Source organism: Macaca mulatta, chromosome 18 (assembly GCF_049350105.2).
Source record: "Macaca mulatta isolate MMU2019108-1 chromosome 18, T2T-MMU8v2.0, whole genome shotgun sequence".
NCBI classification, from domain to species: Eukaryota; Metazoa; Chordata; class Mammalia; order Primates; family Cercopithecidae; genus Macaca; species Macaca mulatta.
Window position 1 is genome coordinate 73,804,172 of NC_133423.1, and position 15,361 is coordinate 73,819,532.

Consider the following 15,361-nt stretch of genomic DNA (forward strand, 5'->3'; position numbering starts at 1 on the left):
AGGTATTATCAGGTCCATTTTATAGATTAGGAGACTAGGGCTCAGTTTTGTGAAATGAATACCCCTAAGACTCACAGTTAAATAAGTTTCAGGATCTAAAGCCAAATACAGGTCTGTGTGACTGTGGACTTCAATATGTAAATTTTTTAACTTTGTACAGGAAAATGTTTCAAGAAATTTTAGACAATGAGCTTGAACACTAGCTTAAAATGTATCCTTTATACAAGGCTAGGAATGATTCGGGAATCGATATTCATAACTGAAGCGTTTCTACTTTGCTATGAAGAAGTTAAAAAAAAGTGATTTGGTTAAACACAACTGCATACTGAATTCCTAAGTACAGAGAAATAACCATATTTGTTCTCTTCGAAATAAGCTTTTGACTCTTTATTCATAATAAAAATTTATTTTTTTAAAAAAAGGAAAAGTCAGCACCTTAAAATTAAACCTAAGAGAGAAATAACACGAGGAAAAGTGTTTACCCTATCCTCATAAATGCTGACCCATATTCAAATTTCAGACTAGCTCTTAACTTTCAGCCCACAGAAAAATTATATTTGTCTAACAACAAACAAGAATTACTTACAGTTCAGAAGTGGTTGCATACAAGAAATGTCAGATAAAAGAAAACTGCTTTTCGGTGGTAGCAGGTATTTTTGTCCCATTAAAGTAATCACTTTTGTAAAGCTAGAGTTGTTTTCAACAACTCGCAAAAATAAATCCTGTTCTGTAACAGATGTATCCTCTTCCACCAATTGCAATGTCTGATGTTCCATTTCATTCAGAGAAGGCAAATGCTTTGCCATTTCACATAATTCTGGCAAATTGCAGGTGTCAAGTGGTAAAGTAATGGGCTTACTACACTTGTCCTGTTTTTCAAAAAGTGGATAAAGAAAACCACTTTTGAGACCTTCCTGGATCAATTGTAAAGATCCATCCAAAATCAGCTCCCTGATCTGAAAGAGAATTTTAAGTACATTAAAAGAACATTGACATTAAAAAAGAACATTGACTGCGCTTTGAATATCTGAGTTTATAAATTGAAATCAATATCCTTAACGCTTACAGTAAAATAATTCTGTATTACAATGAAAAGATAAGAATGTGTGAGCACACCTTTGAACTGCTGTTTTCCAACTGTAGAGTGAAACAACCCTCACAAATTCACTGACAACTAAATAACCAAACAATATATATAAGAAAATATATCCTCAAACATGTATAAGGTAAATTTGATAATTTGAATGTTTCTAGAAGAAAATGGGATTTCTAATCTATAGGGATTGCATGAGGAAGTATCTGCTCTTCATTCCTTTGGGGGCAGAAATACATCTATCACATGCTAAATTACAAAAGGAGGTCTCAGGGCCGCCAACGTTTCAATAGAGGTTGAGTGGTAGTATATTACTCCTATATAAGAAAAAAAATAATAATAATAATCTATAGAGAGAAGTTTAAATCACACATTTAATCTTAGATTTTTCTGGCTATCTAATTTTAAAATAAACATATCTTTTCTTTCATAAAACATAGCTTGAATTATAAAGAAAAACATAACTTTGTAAAATAAACATATAACAAAGGTTTGTAAAAATACAACTAAAATAATTATAAAAAATAAAACCCAAGTTACCCTTCTGGACAAGAAGGAGTATCATGGATCAGATTTACCCTTTCAACTGAAATTACTTTTTTTAAAGGCACAAGATATGTTTGTTTGTTTGGTTGGTTGGTTTAAAAAAAAAAAAAAAAAGGCTTTCAGACTTCGGATGCCATGCAGTGTAGAACAGTGGTCCCTACACAGCAAAAACAAAGGACTGCTCCAGCTTACTGCCTTCAGAAAGTTCCCAGGCACAGGGAAGACACATGCAGAGTCCAACAGTCTCTCTGAGTTGAGGAGATGGAGCTTGGAGTCTAGAAAGGCCAAGGAAGGTGTCAGAGAGGAGAGAGCACAGACAGAGCTCCTAAGAGCTGCAGGCGATCTGCCCAAAATTCCAGCCCACTCACGATCCACACATGCATGGGATGAAACTACCAAGCACCAAGGAAGGAAGAACCAGAAGAAATGACTAGAGGAAACAATGCCCAGGGCTCATCCAGGGCTGAGAATAGTTAGTGCTCCTCAACGTCAAAATGGAAAACCTCATAACAAACAGAACATCAGGCAGACAATTCACAAGGGTATTGCCTTGGCAATTCGAAGAAAAAAAAAATAGCTCTAGACCAAAGTCTGCTCTGATCATAACTAAATAAATAAGCTCACAGAGAGTCTCAGAAAGATCACCCAGTTGCAAAGAAACGTTTTCTGAGAACAAAGCTGAAGAATATTTACAGGAATACAAAAATATGAACTACCCAAAAAGCTAAAGTAGAAATATCTTACAAAAAAATTAAAATTACCAGGAATGTAAAGAAGCAGAAAAATTTATTATAAACGGAAAAAAATCACCAAATGGAAACACATAGGAATGACACAGATGATAAAATTAGTAGAAAAGTTCAGGTAGGTTTACTTGCAATCCAAATAAATATATTGGGAATAAAAGTAGAAAAGGATATTAAAGTATTTATATTATATTCATATGTACAAAGATGTAAAGGAAAAAATGAGCATAGAAAGAAGTGACATAGAGACATAAAAAAAAGGACCAAATGTGTCCAAAATGAAGACAGAAAAACTGTTTGAGGAAATAATGGCTGAAAATTTCCAAATTTGCTGAAGAAGAAGAGGAGGAGGTGGCGGTAAGGGGAGGAGGAAGGAGAAAAGGAGGAGGAGGAATCTGCACTATGTAACATCCTAATCAAATTGCTAAAAGAAACAGTGATAAAGAGAAATGTTGCCAGAGACTTCCACTGGCTGGAATAACAAAGAGAAACAGTAACAAGAGCTTTCAAAACATTAGGTAAGGAAGGGCAGTAGCCCTAAGCGATGGGAAAGAAATCGATAGCCCTAGCAAATTGCCTGGAGAGAGCATCCAGGCCACAGAAAGGAAGAATCTGAGCAGAGTCTGGAAGAATCCCTCAGCTGAGGAGATGGAAATGAGAGTACAGTTACTAGTGTACAGGACAGACTATCAGAGAGGAAAGAGCTCCACAGAGAGAGAACTCGAGATCTGCAGGTAGGCACACTAGAGAAATTCACCTATGTACTGATCAGTACAAGTGTGTGAAGGAACTATCAGAAGCTGGGAAAAGGAGTACCCCAAAAATTTTAAAAATACTAACACGGTGAAACCCCGTCTCTACTAAAAAATACAAAAAACTAGCCGGGCGAGGTGGCGGGCGCCTGTAGTCCCAGCTACTCGGGAGGCTGAGGCAGGAGAATGGCGTAAACCCGGGAGGCGGAGCTTGCAGTGAGCTGAGATCCGGCCACTGCACTCCAGCCTGGACGAGAGAGCCAGACTCCGTCTCAAAAAAAAAAAAAAAAAAAAAAAATGTTTTTTAAAGTGTCTGATGCTCCCTAGGGCCAACAATAGTGCCCGTTTCTACCACTCAGATGGGAACACCTCATGATTCACAGGGCAATTGGGAGACAATTCATCCTGAATCTCTGAGCAGAGGCACTGACAGCTTTTGTTACAGAAAAAATTTCCAAGGATATGTATACAACATGGAAGATGGAGCAGTGTCTCCCCAAGGCAGAGGACAGACTTGTATGCTGTCCAGGTGAATAAAGTCTCCCTCTGGGGCAAAAAGTCGGACAGGTTTGTTCACAACCCACTTAAAAGACGAGAGTTCCTTAAGCTTGGGATCCCTTAGCTGTGAATCAAAGAATCGCTGCATGCATAGCAAACCAACTGCATGCACAGCATGCAACTAGGTTGACTGCCATCGTCCTCATGGGATATGGGGCGCAAAGGGAGCCTGTGAGCATAAAGCACATGCTGTGCCAGAAGCAATAAAGTCCTTTGTCCCCGACCTAGGAGTCTCCTATCTTCTGCTAGATTCCATGAAACTAAGGCAAGCTAACTTGTTAGCTTCCAAATAGGGTAAAATTTCAGACACTTCACAGTTCTTGACAGAGGTATTAGGTAATTAGATGGATCTTGCATCTGTATAGGGGCATAATTAGCCTTAAATACTATTCTAAACCAACCTTAAAAAGCTACCCAGCAAGTGAGAGATTAATTAATGCAAAAATCTCTAAAGACCCAGAAGTCCTGAAAAACACTATCAACTAACTTTATCTGACATTCATAGAACAATGCATTTAACACTGCATCTGACATTCATAGAACACTGCATCTAACAATTTTTGGAAAGAATATGTATAGACAATACATATTCTTCCCAAAAGCATATAATACAGGCACAAAGATAACTCATATGCTGGGCCATAAAACGAGGTTCGATAAATGTAAAAGGACTGAAATCCTAAAAGTATGCTCTATGCCCCATTGGATTTAAATTAGAAATCAAGAACAAGAAGACACTGAGATAAACTCATTATCTGGAAATGAAATGGAACAATTCTAAATAATTCATATAGGTCAAAGATAAAATAATAAGGACAATCAGAAAATACTTTTTATTGAATCAAAGTGAAAATACAAAATATCAAAATAGGTGGAAGGCAACCAAAGCAGTGATTTAGAGGAAAACTTACAGCTTCAAGTGCTTAAGTTAGAAAACAAAAAAATATATAAGTTAACTGACATATTCCACTTTAAGAAAATACCCAAGAAAATTAAAAATTAAAAAAGTTAGAAAAAGAAGAGCAAAGTAAACCAAAAGAAATAATTAAAAAACAGAAATCAATAAAATGGAAAACACAGAGATAGTAAGGAAAATTAACTAAATTAAAAGCTGGTTCTTTCAATATTTGTAAATCATATATCTGATACAGGGTTAACATCCAGAATATATAAAGAACTTCTAAAATTCAACAAGAAAAAAACCAAACAGCCCAATTGTAAAATGAACAAAGGATATGAACAGACATTTCTCTCAAGAAAATATACAAATGGCCAACAAGCACATAAAAAGATGCTCAACATTACTAACCATTAGGTAAATACAAATCAAAACCACAATGAAATACTACTCCACACCTACTAGAATAGCTATTCAGTGTTGGCAGGGATGTGGAGAAACTGGAGCCCTTGAGTATTGCTAGTAGGAATGTGAAATGATAGATCCACTGTGGAAGGCTGTGTGGTGGTTCCTCCAAAACTGAATCACAGAATTACGATAAAATCCAGCAATTCCACTTCTGGGTATATATCCAAAAGAATTAAAAGCAAGAACTGGAATAGATATCTGTACACCTATTTTCAGAGAAGCATTATTCACAATAGCCAAAGGGAGAAACTACCCAAAAGTCCATCAACAAATGGATAAACAAAATGTAATATTTACATAAAATGGAATATTTTTCAGCCTTAAAAAGGAAGGAAATTCTGATATATGCTACATGGACAAACCTTGAAGACACAGCGAAATCAGTCAGATGCAAAAGGACAAGTATTATGTGATTTCACTTATATGAGGTGCAGGCAAATTCACAGAGACAGAAAGTAGAATACTAGCTACTAGGCAGCAAAGGAAGGGGGAGTGGGGAGTTACTATTTAATGTATAGTTTCAGTTTGGAATGATGAACACGTTGTGAAGATGGATGTGGTAATGATGGCATGACACTCTGAATGTACTTAGTACCACTAAATTGTACATCTAAAAATGGTTAAAACAGTAAATTTTGTATGTATATTTTACCTATTTAAAAAAAACACAGATTACCAATAAAAGCAATGAAAAAGTTATTATCACCACAGATCCTACAGACACTAAAAGCAAGCATAAGATAACACGACTTCATGCTAACAAATTTGACAACTAGGATGAAATGAGCACATTTCTGTTTTTTGTTTTTTATTTTTTTGAGAGGGAGTCTCTCTGTCAGCCAGGCTAGAATGGAGTGGCACTATCTCGGCTCACTGCAATCTCCGTCTCCCAGGTTCCAACAATTCTCCTCCCTCAGCCTCCCGAGTAGCTGGGATTATAGGAGCCCACCAATGCACCTGGCTAATTTTTTTATATTTTTAGTAGAGATGGGATTTCACCATGTTGTTCAGACTGGTCTCCAATTCCTAACATCAAGTGATCCGCCTGCCTTGGCCTCCCAAAGTGCTGCGATTACAGGCATGAACCACCATGTCTGGCCTGAAATGGACGCACTTCTTAGAAAATAAAACTTGTGAAAACTGACATCAACAGAAACAAAAAACCTGAAAATCCTGTTCTCTATTTAAAAACCTGATTTTGTTACTAAAAACCTTCCCGCATGACAATTAAAACACAACACATCAGAACTTCCAGAATGTTGCTAAAGCAGTGCCCAGAGAAAAAGCCTCCCCATTAAATTCTTCTATCAATAAATAAAGAAAAAAGAAAAGAGAAAAAAAGGAAAGCTGCCAAAAAAGTATCCACCACAAAAAGCAACACACTGAGATGGTTACAAAGCGGGGTTCTATCAAACTTTATCAAACTTTTAAAGAATAAATTATCCCAATTCTTTTTCTATTGCTCCAGAAAATTGGAAAGTAAAAAGAAGGAAAACTTCTAGCTTTCAACACGAGAGGGCTAATAAGTTCTCCAGTGTGCAAACATCCTACATATTTACATATATAATTATATATAAGACCAAAGAAGTAAATATATCAGACCAATCTCTCTTATGACTGTCCCAAATAAAATATTAGCAAATAAAATCCAGTAGAGGCCGGGCACAATGGCTCATGCCTGTAATCCTAGCACTTTGGGAGGCCGAGGTGGGTGGATCATGAGGCCAGCAGTTCCAGACCAGCCTGGTGCCCCACGGGAAAAAAAAAAAAAAATTAAGCTTAAAATATTTGTGTTCATTCTGTTTCTTCTCATTTCTTTAACTATCTGATCTCATTTATCGCTAAGTTCTAGAAACATATCCTTCACATTACTCATGCTCTCTTCTGCCACTATCTTAATATATGGTTTTATTATATTGTTTATATTAAATTGTTTTATTACATTGTCTATATGTTGTTTATATTATAGACAATAGGATTTTATAATATCTAAAATCTCTAAACTTAACCAATATAGCATAAGTTTACTTTGTTAAATATTTAAACTAATAGAAGTACATGAAGTTTCAATAAAAACTGGTGTAGGCTAGACACAGTCGCTCACTCCTGTAAAATCCTAGCACTTTGGGAGGCTGAGGCTGGCAGACTGCCTGAGCTCAGGAGTTCGAGACCAGCCTGGCCAACACAGTGAAACACCATCTCCACTAAAAATACAAAAAATTAGCAGGGCATGGTGGCACATGCCTATAATCCCAGCTACTCAGGAGGCCAAGGCATGAGACTGCTTGATCCCGGGAGGAGGAGGCTACAGTGAGCTGAGATTGCACCACGACCACTCCACCCCAGCCTGGGCAACAGAATGAGACTGTCCCAAAAAAAAAAAAAAAAAAAAAAAACAGACAAAACTGGTTTAAACTGTTCATCACTATAAAATTAACAATAAATATATTAAGTGCCAAGCCTGATCAAAATGATTGCTTGATTTTGAAAAAAAATCCTTATTTATATTGTTCATTTATTCTCTACTACTTCATATTAATCTTCCAATGTGATCAACGAACATTTTACACTTACCTTTGTATGGTATTCCATCGCATCCAATTCACCTTGATTGAAAATAACACATCTTTTACGCTTCTAAAGGGTAGATCAATTATAGAGGAAAAGTTATGGTGCCGTTAATATTTTGCTTTATCATTATAACATTATTTATGTCTTATATCTCAGTCTAATAATAATTAATAATAGTAATAATTGTCTACTGAGGTCAAAATCAATGCAAAGGGTATAGACTGAGGGGGTAAGTTTTCCCAAAGTAAATTAAAAACAACGACATAAACAAAATGGATTGTAAAATGTCACCTCAGCTTTATCTGCTATTAATAAGTAGTAGTTCCGGCCAGGCGCGGTGTCTCACACCTGTAATCCCAGCATTTTGGGAGGCCGAGGCGGGCGGATCACAAGGTCAGGAGATCAATACCATCCCAGCTAACATGGTGAAACCCCGTCTCTACTAAAAATACAAAAAAAAAATTAGCCAGGCATGGTGTTAGGCGCCTGTAGTCCCAGCTACTTGGGAGGCTAAGGCAGGAGAATAGCGTGTGAGACTCCGTCTCAAAAAAAAAAGAACTAGTTCCACATGATAAAGTGTAGCATCAGCGCCCATGAAATACAAGGAAACTATGACACTGTATGAAGTTACTAGTGCTATCTATGACTTTATATATGGTATAATTATTCTCAATTTCCTTCATTTCTGAGGAGAGGAACTAGCCAGATGCTATCATCAAAAGAAATTCCAATGCACCTTATGACTGATCTGAGGGTTAGGTATGAATCAGATTTATATTAACACTGTTCTATATCTAACAATTCCATAGAAAAGAACACATAAGGCCATGTAATATAGAGTAAGGACTTTGTACTTTTTACTGCTGAAACCCCAGTGTTTACCTTGTGTCAAACTCTTAGCAAGCTAACAATAAATGTTGGTTGGCTACATAAATAAATTGAGTTAGTATTGTATAATTTGCTTTAGCATATCAGACAGTGTCATCAAGATTACATTTATTACATAGGCTCATCTATTCTTTTTCCATGTTATGAGAAATTTACCCAGCCTAAGAGATTAAACATTAAAAATTAATGCCCATACCCTGCAAACTATAAAGTCCTTTACAAAGGCTTGTTATTATCTGAATTACTTATATTACAACATACTATTTTACTAAGACCTCAGCCAACACTAAATATTTTCTTTTCTGTGCATGACACACAGTAGATGACCAATAAATATTTGATGGAAGAAAAAAGGGGGCTGGGCCTGGTGGCTCATGCCTATAATCTCAGCACTTTGGGAGGCCAAGGCAGGTGGATCACCAGAGATCAAGAGTTCAAGACCAGCCTGGCCAACAAGGTGTCTACTAAAAATACAAAAAATTGGCCAGGTATGGTGGTGGACGCATGTAATCCCAGCTACTCGGGAGGCTGAGAGAGGAGAATTGCTTGAACCTGGTAGGCAGAGGTTTCAGTGAACCAAGATCACACCACTGCACTCCAGCCTGGGAGCAAGACTCCATCTCAAAAAAAAAAGGGGGATCAACACATGAACACATAGAGGGGAACAACAGACACTGGGGCCTACTGGAGGGTGAAGGTCAGAGGATGGGAGGAGGGGAAGGATCAGGACAAATAACTAATGGGTACTAGGCTTAATACCTGGGTGATGAAATAATTTGTACAACAAACCCCCATGACACAAGTTTATCTATATAACAACCCTATACATGTACCTGTGAACTTAAAAGTTAAAAATTAAAATTAAAATTAAAAAAAGAAAAATATGCACAAAAGTCACAACATTAAAAAGTTCTACTTCAGAAAACGTATTTTCCTTATTACTTCCCTTATTCTAATTCTCAACAAACTTTCATATTTAATATCTTTCTTCTCCACCTATTTATAAGATCCATGAGGGAGGGATTATGTTTATCTTGTTTCATCACTCTGCATACAATGGCACATAGAAAGAGCTCAAATGTTTCGTCCGTGAGTAATGAATGTTAATCCTATCACTAAAAAAGAAAATGCACATGTACCCTAGAACATAAAGTATAATAATAAAAATTTAAAAAAAGAAAATCCTGATTATCATCTACCTAAAACGGACTTTGTAAAATCACCTCTAAACTCCTGAAAGATATAAAAAGTATTAAAGCATAATTAATTTGATCCTGTATGGCATTCTCAAAACTCTACTAAAAGACTACACCAGTGTGAATATACAAATACATACACTTTACAAACGGGTATATTTACCACAGGAGCTTTCTACTTGTATCACTAGAAACTTTTAAAACAATCACCCTTCTTACAAACTTTTATTACATTATCTCCAAGGGATAGCTCTCTAAAAACCTCCAAAAAACCACTTACGGCTTAGAAATTTTGCAGAAAAACTTTTTTTTTAAAGCAAAAACAGTTGTGAACATATTCATTAATACAAATGCCTAATCAAGAAAAGGATTTTTTGGGAGTTTTTTGTTTGGTTTTTTTTTTTTTTTTTTTTTTTCTGTCTGGGTTTATTTTCTTTGCTTAATTTACAGAGAATTCACTTCCCAGCCAACTTTGCTTATTTTTGAAATGCTATGCAATTTGGTCCTCTAAGAATAGTTGAAGCTAGAAAAAAGCTACAAATTATTTTGGATATGCTAAAGCCTTCTTGGGTTTTATTGATTCTTCTTCATACTTAATGAATCATCAGATATTTAAGACATTTAGATGATAAATCTCAATTACGTTTTCTGCAGAAAAATAAGTATTTCTTTAAACTTTCTACCTTCCCAATAATAGAAATGGAGATTTCTTTTTTAACACCATTCATCAGATCTTCCTTTTCATTACTTTGCTGGCATTCTTTGTGAACAGCTGGAGTTATATAAGGTTTGGTGACATCAAACAGTTCAGGTCGAAAAACAAATTTTTGTGTGAACATTTCATAATTTCCTCCATCATCATTCTCTGGCTTAGTGGTAGGGTCAGAAGCAATAAATGCAGCACAGGCTCCAGAAGAGGACACAGAATCCATTTGAAGAGACTCAAAGTGAACAGAAGTACTGAACTCATTTTTACTGCAACAAGGTTCATGATGCTGGTGAAGTTGATAGTTTATCTTGTTGATAAAAGAAAGATGATCCAGTAACCACCCAGCTGACAACTGGTGAACCACAGACATTCCCTTCCTTTAAAAAAGCCTCTGGGAATTAGGAACTAGAAGTAAAATCCAACTTCCCAGATCAGCTTCTTAAATGTCTTGTATTTCAATAAACATACACTTCATACACACAGATGTGATGTACAAGTACATAAACCTGACATGCACATTGAAGAGAATTTAGCATTCATGATATGTTAATATATACAGAAATTCTAAGGAAAATTGCAATGTTTTAATATAAACTTTCTTTTTAACTTCAGAGTTGATAATTCAACATTTTCAGCCTAAATTTGGCCAAAAGGGGTTAAAACCTGATCTTATGTCTGGAATCTCAATGTGATCCTCCTGTCTTTCTGGGCCCCCCACGACTTCTTGCTTTGGTCCTTGGGTCTAGCCACTATCCTCCAAGTCACGAAGTCACTGAATCCTTAAAAGGACAAAGTATCCTGTAAAAGCAAAGAACACTATATTAGCTACCTGAATTCACCCGTTTTAATGAGATAAACCTATCTAGAGAGGGGCACAGAATTTCAGAAGGTGCTGTTAGCAGGTAATCCCTCGTTTTTTCAAACTACACTTGTCATAATAAGTCAGCCCATTCTCCAGTATCAGCTGCCCTGCTTAATCACTACTACCGATGGAGTAATAAGGTTAAAAGAAAAAATTGTTCTAGTCAGAGAAAATGCAATTTTAACAGCACATCAGAAGCATTAAACCCTACCAAAACTGCAAGGTTAAGAGTCTAGATCTGTAATAGGTTCTGAGCAATACCATTTGGGTAACTAGGTTTCTCAGAACCAACTTTTGTTCAAAAGATGGATTAGAATTCTAAATATTGCTTTCTAAATCCAGTGTGGTGGAGAACTTTAAGAGGGGACAGAATAATAAATAAATGAGTGACTAATGGCACTAATAATCATAGCATTTAGATTCAAATTTCTAACTCCATAAGTGATATTATGATGTACATTGGTATTCATCCACAGTTCCTGGCTCACAGCCCCTGCAGCCTTACCGAGTGCAGGGATGAAGGCTGAGTTGATCACCACTGACCAATGATGTAATTACTCATGTCTATACAATGAATCTGGGAGATGTGACACTATCTCGAGATATAAATAGTGTCAGAAATGAATTAGAGGGAAGAAAGGGCCAGCCTAAGAGTGACAGTGACACATGATGGCAGCCACCACAGGCTCAGGAGTAGGAGTAACTCTCAATTTCCAACTGTTGGAAGAACCTGAAGAAGGTTAGAAAGGGGTGGCCAGGCATGGTGGCTCACACCTGTAATCCCAGCACTTTGGGAGGCCGGGGCAGGCGGATGGCCTGAAGCTGGGAGTTTGAGACCAGCCTGGCCAACATGGTGAAACCCCGTCTCTACTAACAGTACAAAAATTAGCTAGGCGTGGTGGCATGCACCTGTAATCCCAGCTACTCGGGAGGCTGAGGCATGAGAATCACTTGAACCCAGGAGAGAGAGGTTGCAGTGAGCCGAGATTGTACCACTGCACTCCAGCCAGGGCAACAAGAGTGAAACTACATCTCAAAAAAAAAAAAAAGAAAAAAGAAAGGAGTATGAGATGGCACAGTTAGCTAGAGTCTTGAAGATGATAAAGACATGACCCTTACCAAATGGACAGGGATGATAATTGGGCCTCCAAGAACAATTTACGAAAACGGAATATACAGCCTTAAAATAGAATGTGGACCTAAATACCCAGCAGCACTCCCCTCTGTAAGATGTGTAACAAAAATTAATATGGAATTAGCTGTTCTAAAGGAGTGGTGGACTCAAGAGCCATTTCAGTGCCAGCAAAATAGCAGAATTCACATAGCATCAAAGTTGTCTTACAAGAGGTTGGACACCTAATGACATCTAAAGAAAACATGAAACTCCCTCAGCAGCCTGAAAGACAGTGTTACAGCAATCAATCAAAAAGAAAAACCACAGTCCCTTTTCCCCACTCCCATTGAATTTAAGCAGTCTTCATTTTCAACAGTAAATTTTCTAGATACATCTTGTAGACCTCGAAGTACTAGAAAGGCTGCTCCTATTCAAAAGAAATGTATCTTAAGAATCTGTGAATGATACTTTTTTGTCCATTTGAAATATGTAAGTTGTGCTATAACAAATCATCCTGTCAAGCGACAGGATCAAGAAAGTATATTTAAATTGATCCCCTTCATAACTGGTGAGGTACATCTAATTCAACTGTGGAAAGACATCACACAATCACCTTGCTGCTCTTACATGTCCTGGGGTCTCTGCCTTCTCCCCCTACCACTCTCCCTGCCTCCCACCCCCACCCCCTGCAACAGCCCTCTAGCCTGGGAGGCTCGCTAGAGTAGATGCCAAGTTCACAGCCTGTGGGACCACTGCTGAGTGTGTGGGCACTCAGTTTAAGTATTCAATGATGCTCCTTCCAAACCACTGTCCTGTCCCCACCTCTTCCACTCCCACCTTGGCCAAAGCACAGATCATAAGCCCTCCACTCTGCTCCCCTCTGAGACTTGCCTTCCATGAGGAATTCAGGGCTTTCCCCATATCTTCTCTTCCCCACCTTTATCAAGAGATGCTGCTCCCTCCCCGTCAAGTCTCTTTTTGCACTGTCACCACCCAACACTTCCTTGCTTTGACCAGAAGCCATAAGGTAAGGTTGGAAGCACATTTATTCACTCTCCACCAGCCTAGGGAATGAATATTGGGTCCTCAGCCCTGCCACCTTCTGCTGTTATCATCAGGCTTTTAACTCAGGTTTTGATATGGTGAAAAGAAGAGTCACCAGGGTTATTCAGACACCCCGGCTCTCAGGGTCTTTGGTAGTTAAACCTGGGAAAAGGCCACATGAAGACAACTGTAAGCACACATGATCCCTCTGAATTGTTTTCTTTTCCTGCAATTGTGCTTGCTCTTAAAAATTGAAGTTTTAAACAGGGCTCTCATTTGATCATCCTTGCAATCTATTGGAGTCTAGCTTGAAATGTGACAACTGGAACCAAAAGAACCTTGAATTTGGTGCCTACTTTGGTTTTGGTGCTGCTGCTTCTCAAGATCCTCAGCAGGGATTAAGAACTTGGGGTGCACAGCAGGAGTATCAGGAAATTGTCAGGCTTGACTTCCTGGCAAATTGCTGCCAGTACCACTAAATGCTGAACTGTGGATGTATACCGAAATACAAGCAATTCTTTCTGTACTAAAGTTTTTTTAAATTTCATATTTGTGTAAAACCACCTTTTGAAGCAACAACTATCTAGTCTGAAAAGCAAACGATGTTTCCATTAATATTTTCTGGGGAAAACATTAGTGCTAAGGATTTAACAATCTGTAGGTAAAGTTTAAGCTAACAGTATTCCACAAGGAGACTTTCTATTATCGGGCTGTTGTCTAATTTTAATACAATTTTTATATTAATATAATCCTTGGTTCCTCCCCATCCCCTTCATAGGCCACAGCTGAGGTCAAATGGTCCTGGAATGGCTAGTGAAAGCTAGAAATTCAGAAGGGAAAATTGAAACTCAGAGCAGAAAGGCAACCTGCCCAAAAATAACAACGCTAGTTAATGGCACAATTGCTACCAGACCCAAGTATCCAGACTTCCTGGAGCTGTGAGATCTTTCATCACCACCACTCTCCAGGTACCAGGCAGTGCCTGTTTCTGGGTTCAAACTCACAGCAGTGAGGAAATCCTATTTTAGCAAAGTGATTTACTGTTACCGTTCTTAGTGTACCCCTCTCCTGCGTCTCTGCTTCACATCCACTCTCTCGCCGCCCGCCCCCAACCACTCGGATTCTTCCTAGCCTCTCACAGGTCAGCCACCACTAGAGGACTGTGAGACACCGGCAAGTGATCAAATACTGACCCCGAATTTCGGCGGCAGCCGTACCAACGCAATCCTTGGAGCCCACCGCCCCCACTCCGCAGCCCCTCTCCCACCTCACCTCTTCCCTTGTCAGAGAAGCGGACGCCGCCTTCCCAGACTCTCCTATGAAAACAGCACCCATCTAAATACTGATCATGAAAAACGCCCCTTTCAGTCCACAGAAAAAAAAGCTTTCTTCTTTACTAAGAGTCCACGGGCGCCGCCATGTTGCTGTACGGAAAAACGTTTCCAGGGCTAGTTGGAGCGCTCAGGCTGCCCACGGGTCTTCAGACCTAACTTTAGGGGTCGTGCCCTAAAGACGGGGTCCGACCTCGAAGGGACGCTTACACTGTCCCACAGACACCAGTTTTGGGTGAGGCGGCTGGGCGCGACCAGCACACATACTTCCAGAGACCAGGCGGTCGCAGGAAAGTTACGGAGCGCGTCGTGCGTAATGACGTCAGCGCCGGCGGAGAATTTCAAATTCGAACGGCCTTGGCGGGCTGAGGAAGGAGCTGGTGTTTTGATGACTGCTGTCCTATCTAGCGGATACTTGCACGGTTTACAGAAATTTGGTCCCTGAGTCGTGTCAGGAAACTGGATAAAAGGTGACTGATGACATTGGATTAACTTTGTTTCTGCAGAACTGTTCTGGATGAAGAAAGTAATGGCGCAAATGACTTCAATTTAGAGGTCCTAAGGCAATGTTTTGGTGTGTGTGTG

General features: G+C 38.5%; 2 protein-coding genes, 1 non-coding gene and 1 pseudogene across 4 annotated transcripts in view; 3 read left to right on the forward strand and 1 right to left on the reverse strand.

Moving 5' to 3' along the window:
• Positions 1 to 15,075, reverse strand: part of METTL4 (methyltransferase 4, N6-adenosine) — a 32,178-nt gene extending 17,103 nt beyond the window's left edge. The window contains exons 1-4 of the mRNA XM_001087322.5: positions 14,718 to 15,075; positions 10,400 to 11,223; positions 7,636 to 7,698; positions 587 to 956 (exon numbers count right to left, since the gene is read on the reverse strand). Of these exons, the coding sequence (XP_001087322.3) occupies positions 587 to 956; positions 7,636 to 7,698; positions 10,400 to 10,795 (829 nt within the window). The 5' untranslated portion in view covers positions 10,796 to 11,223; positions 14,718 to 15,075. The remainder of the gene's footprint in view (positions 1 to 586; positions 957 to 7,635; positions 7,699 to 10,399; positions 11,224 to 14,717) is intronic.
• LOC114673911 (small nucleolar RNA U109) lies at positions 1,284 to 1,418 on the forward strand. Its single transcript, XR_003724757.1, has one exon. It is a non-coding gene; the product is annotated as a small nucleolar RNA U109 (small nucleolar RNA).
• On the forward strand, positions 12,381 to 12,869 carry LOC100430162 (ubiquitin-conjugating enzyme E2 variant 1 pseudogene; annotated as a pseudogene).
• Positions 15,076 to 15,105: 30 nt separating the features above from the next.
• NDC80 (NDC80 kinetochore complex component) overlaps positions 15,106 to 15,361 on the forward strand; it is a 45,880-nt gene continuing 45,624 nt past the window's right edge. Inside the window, 1 exon segment of one of the 2 annotated variants that reach the window (NM_001265902.1) lies at positions 15,106 to 15,246. The gene's annotated coding sequence lies outside the window, so the exon portion shown is untranslated. 2 annotated transcript variants of the gene reach the window in all.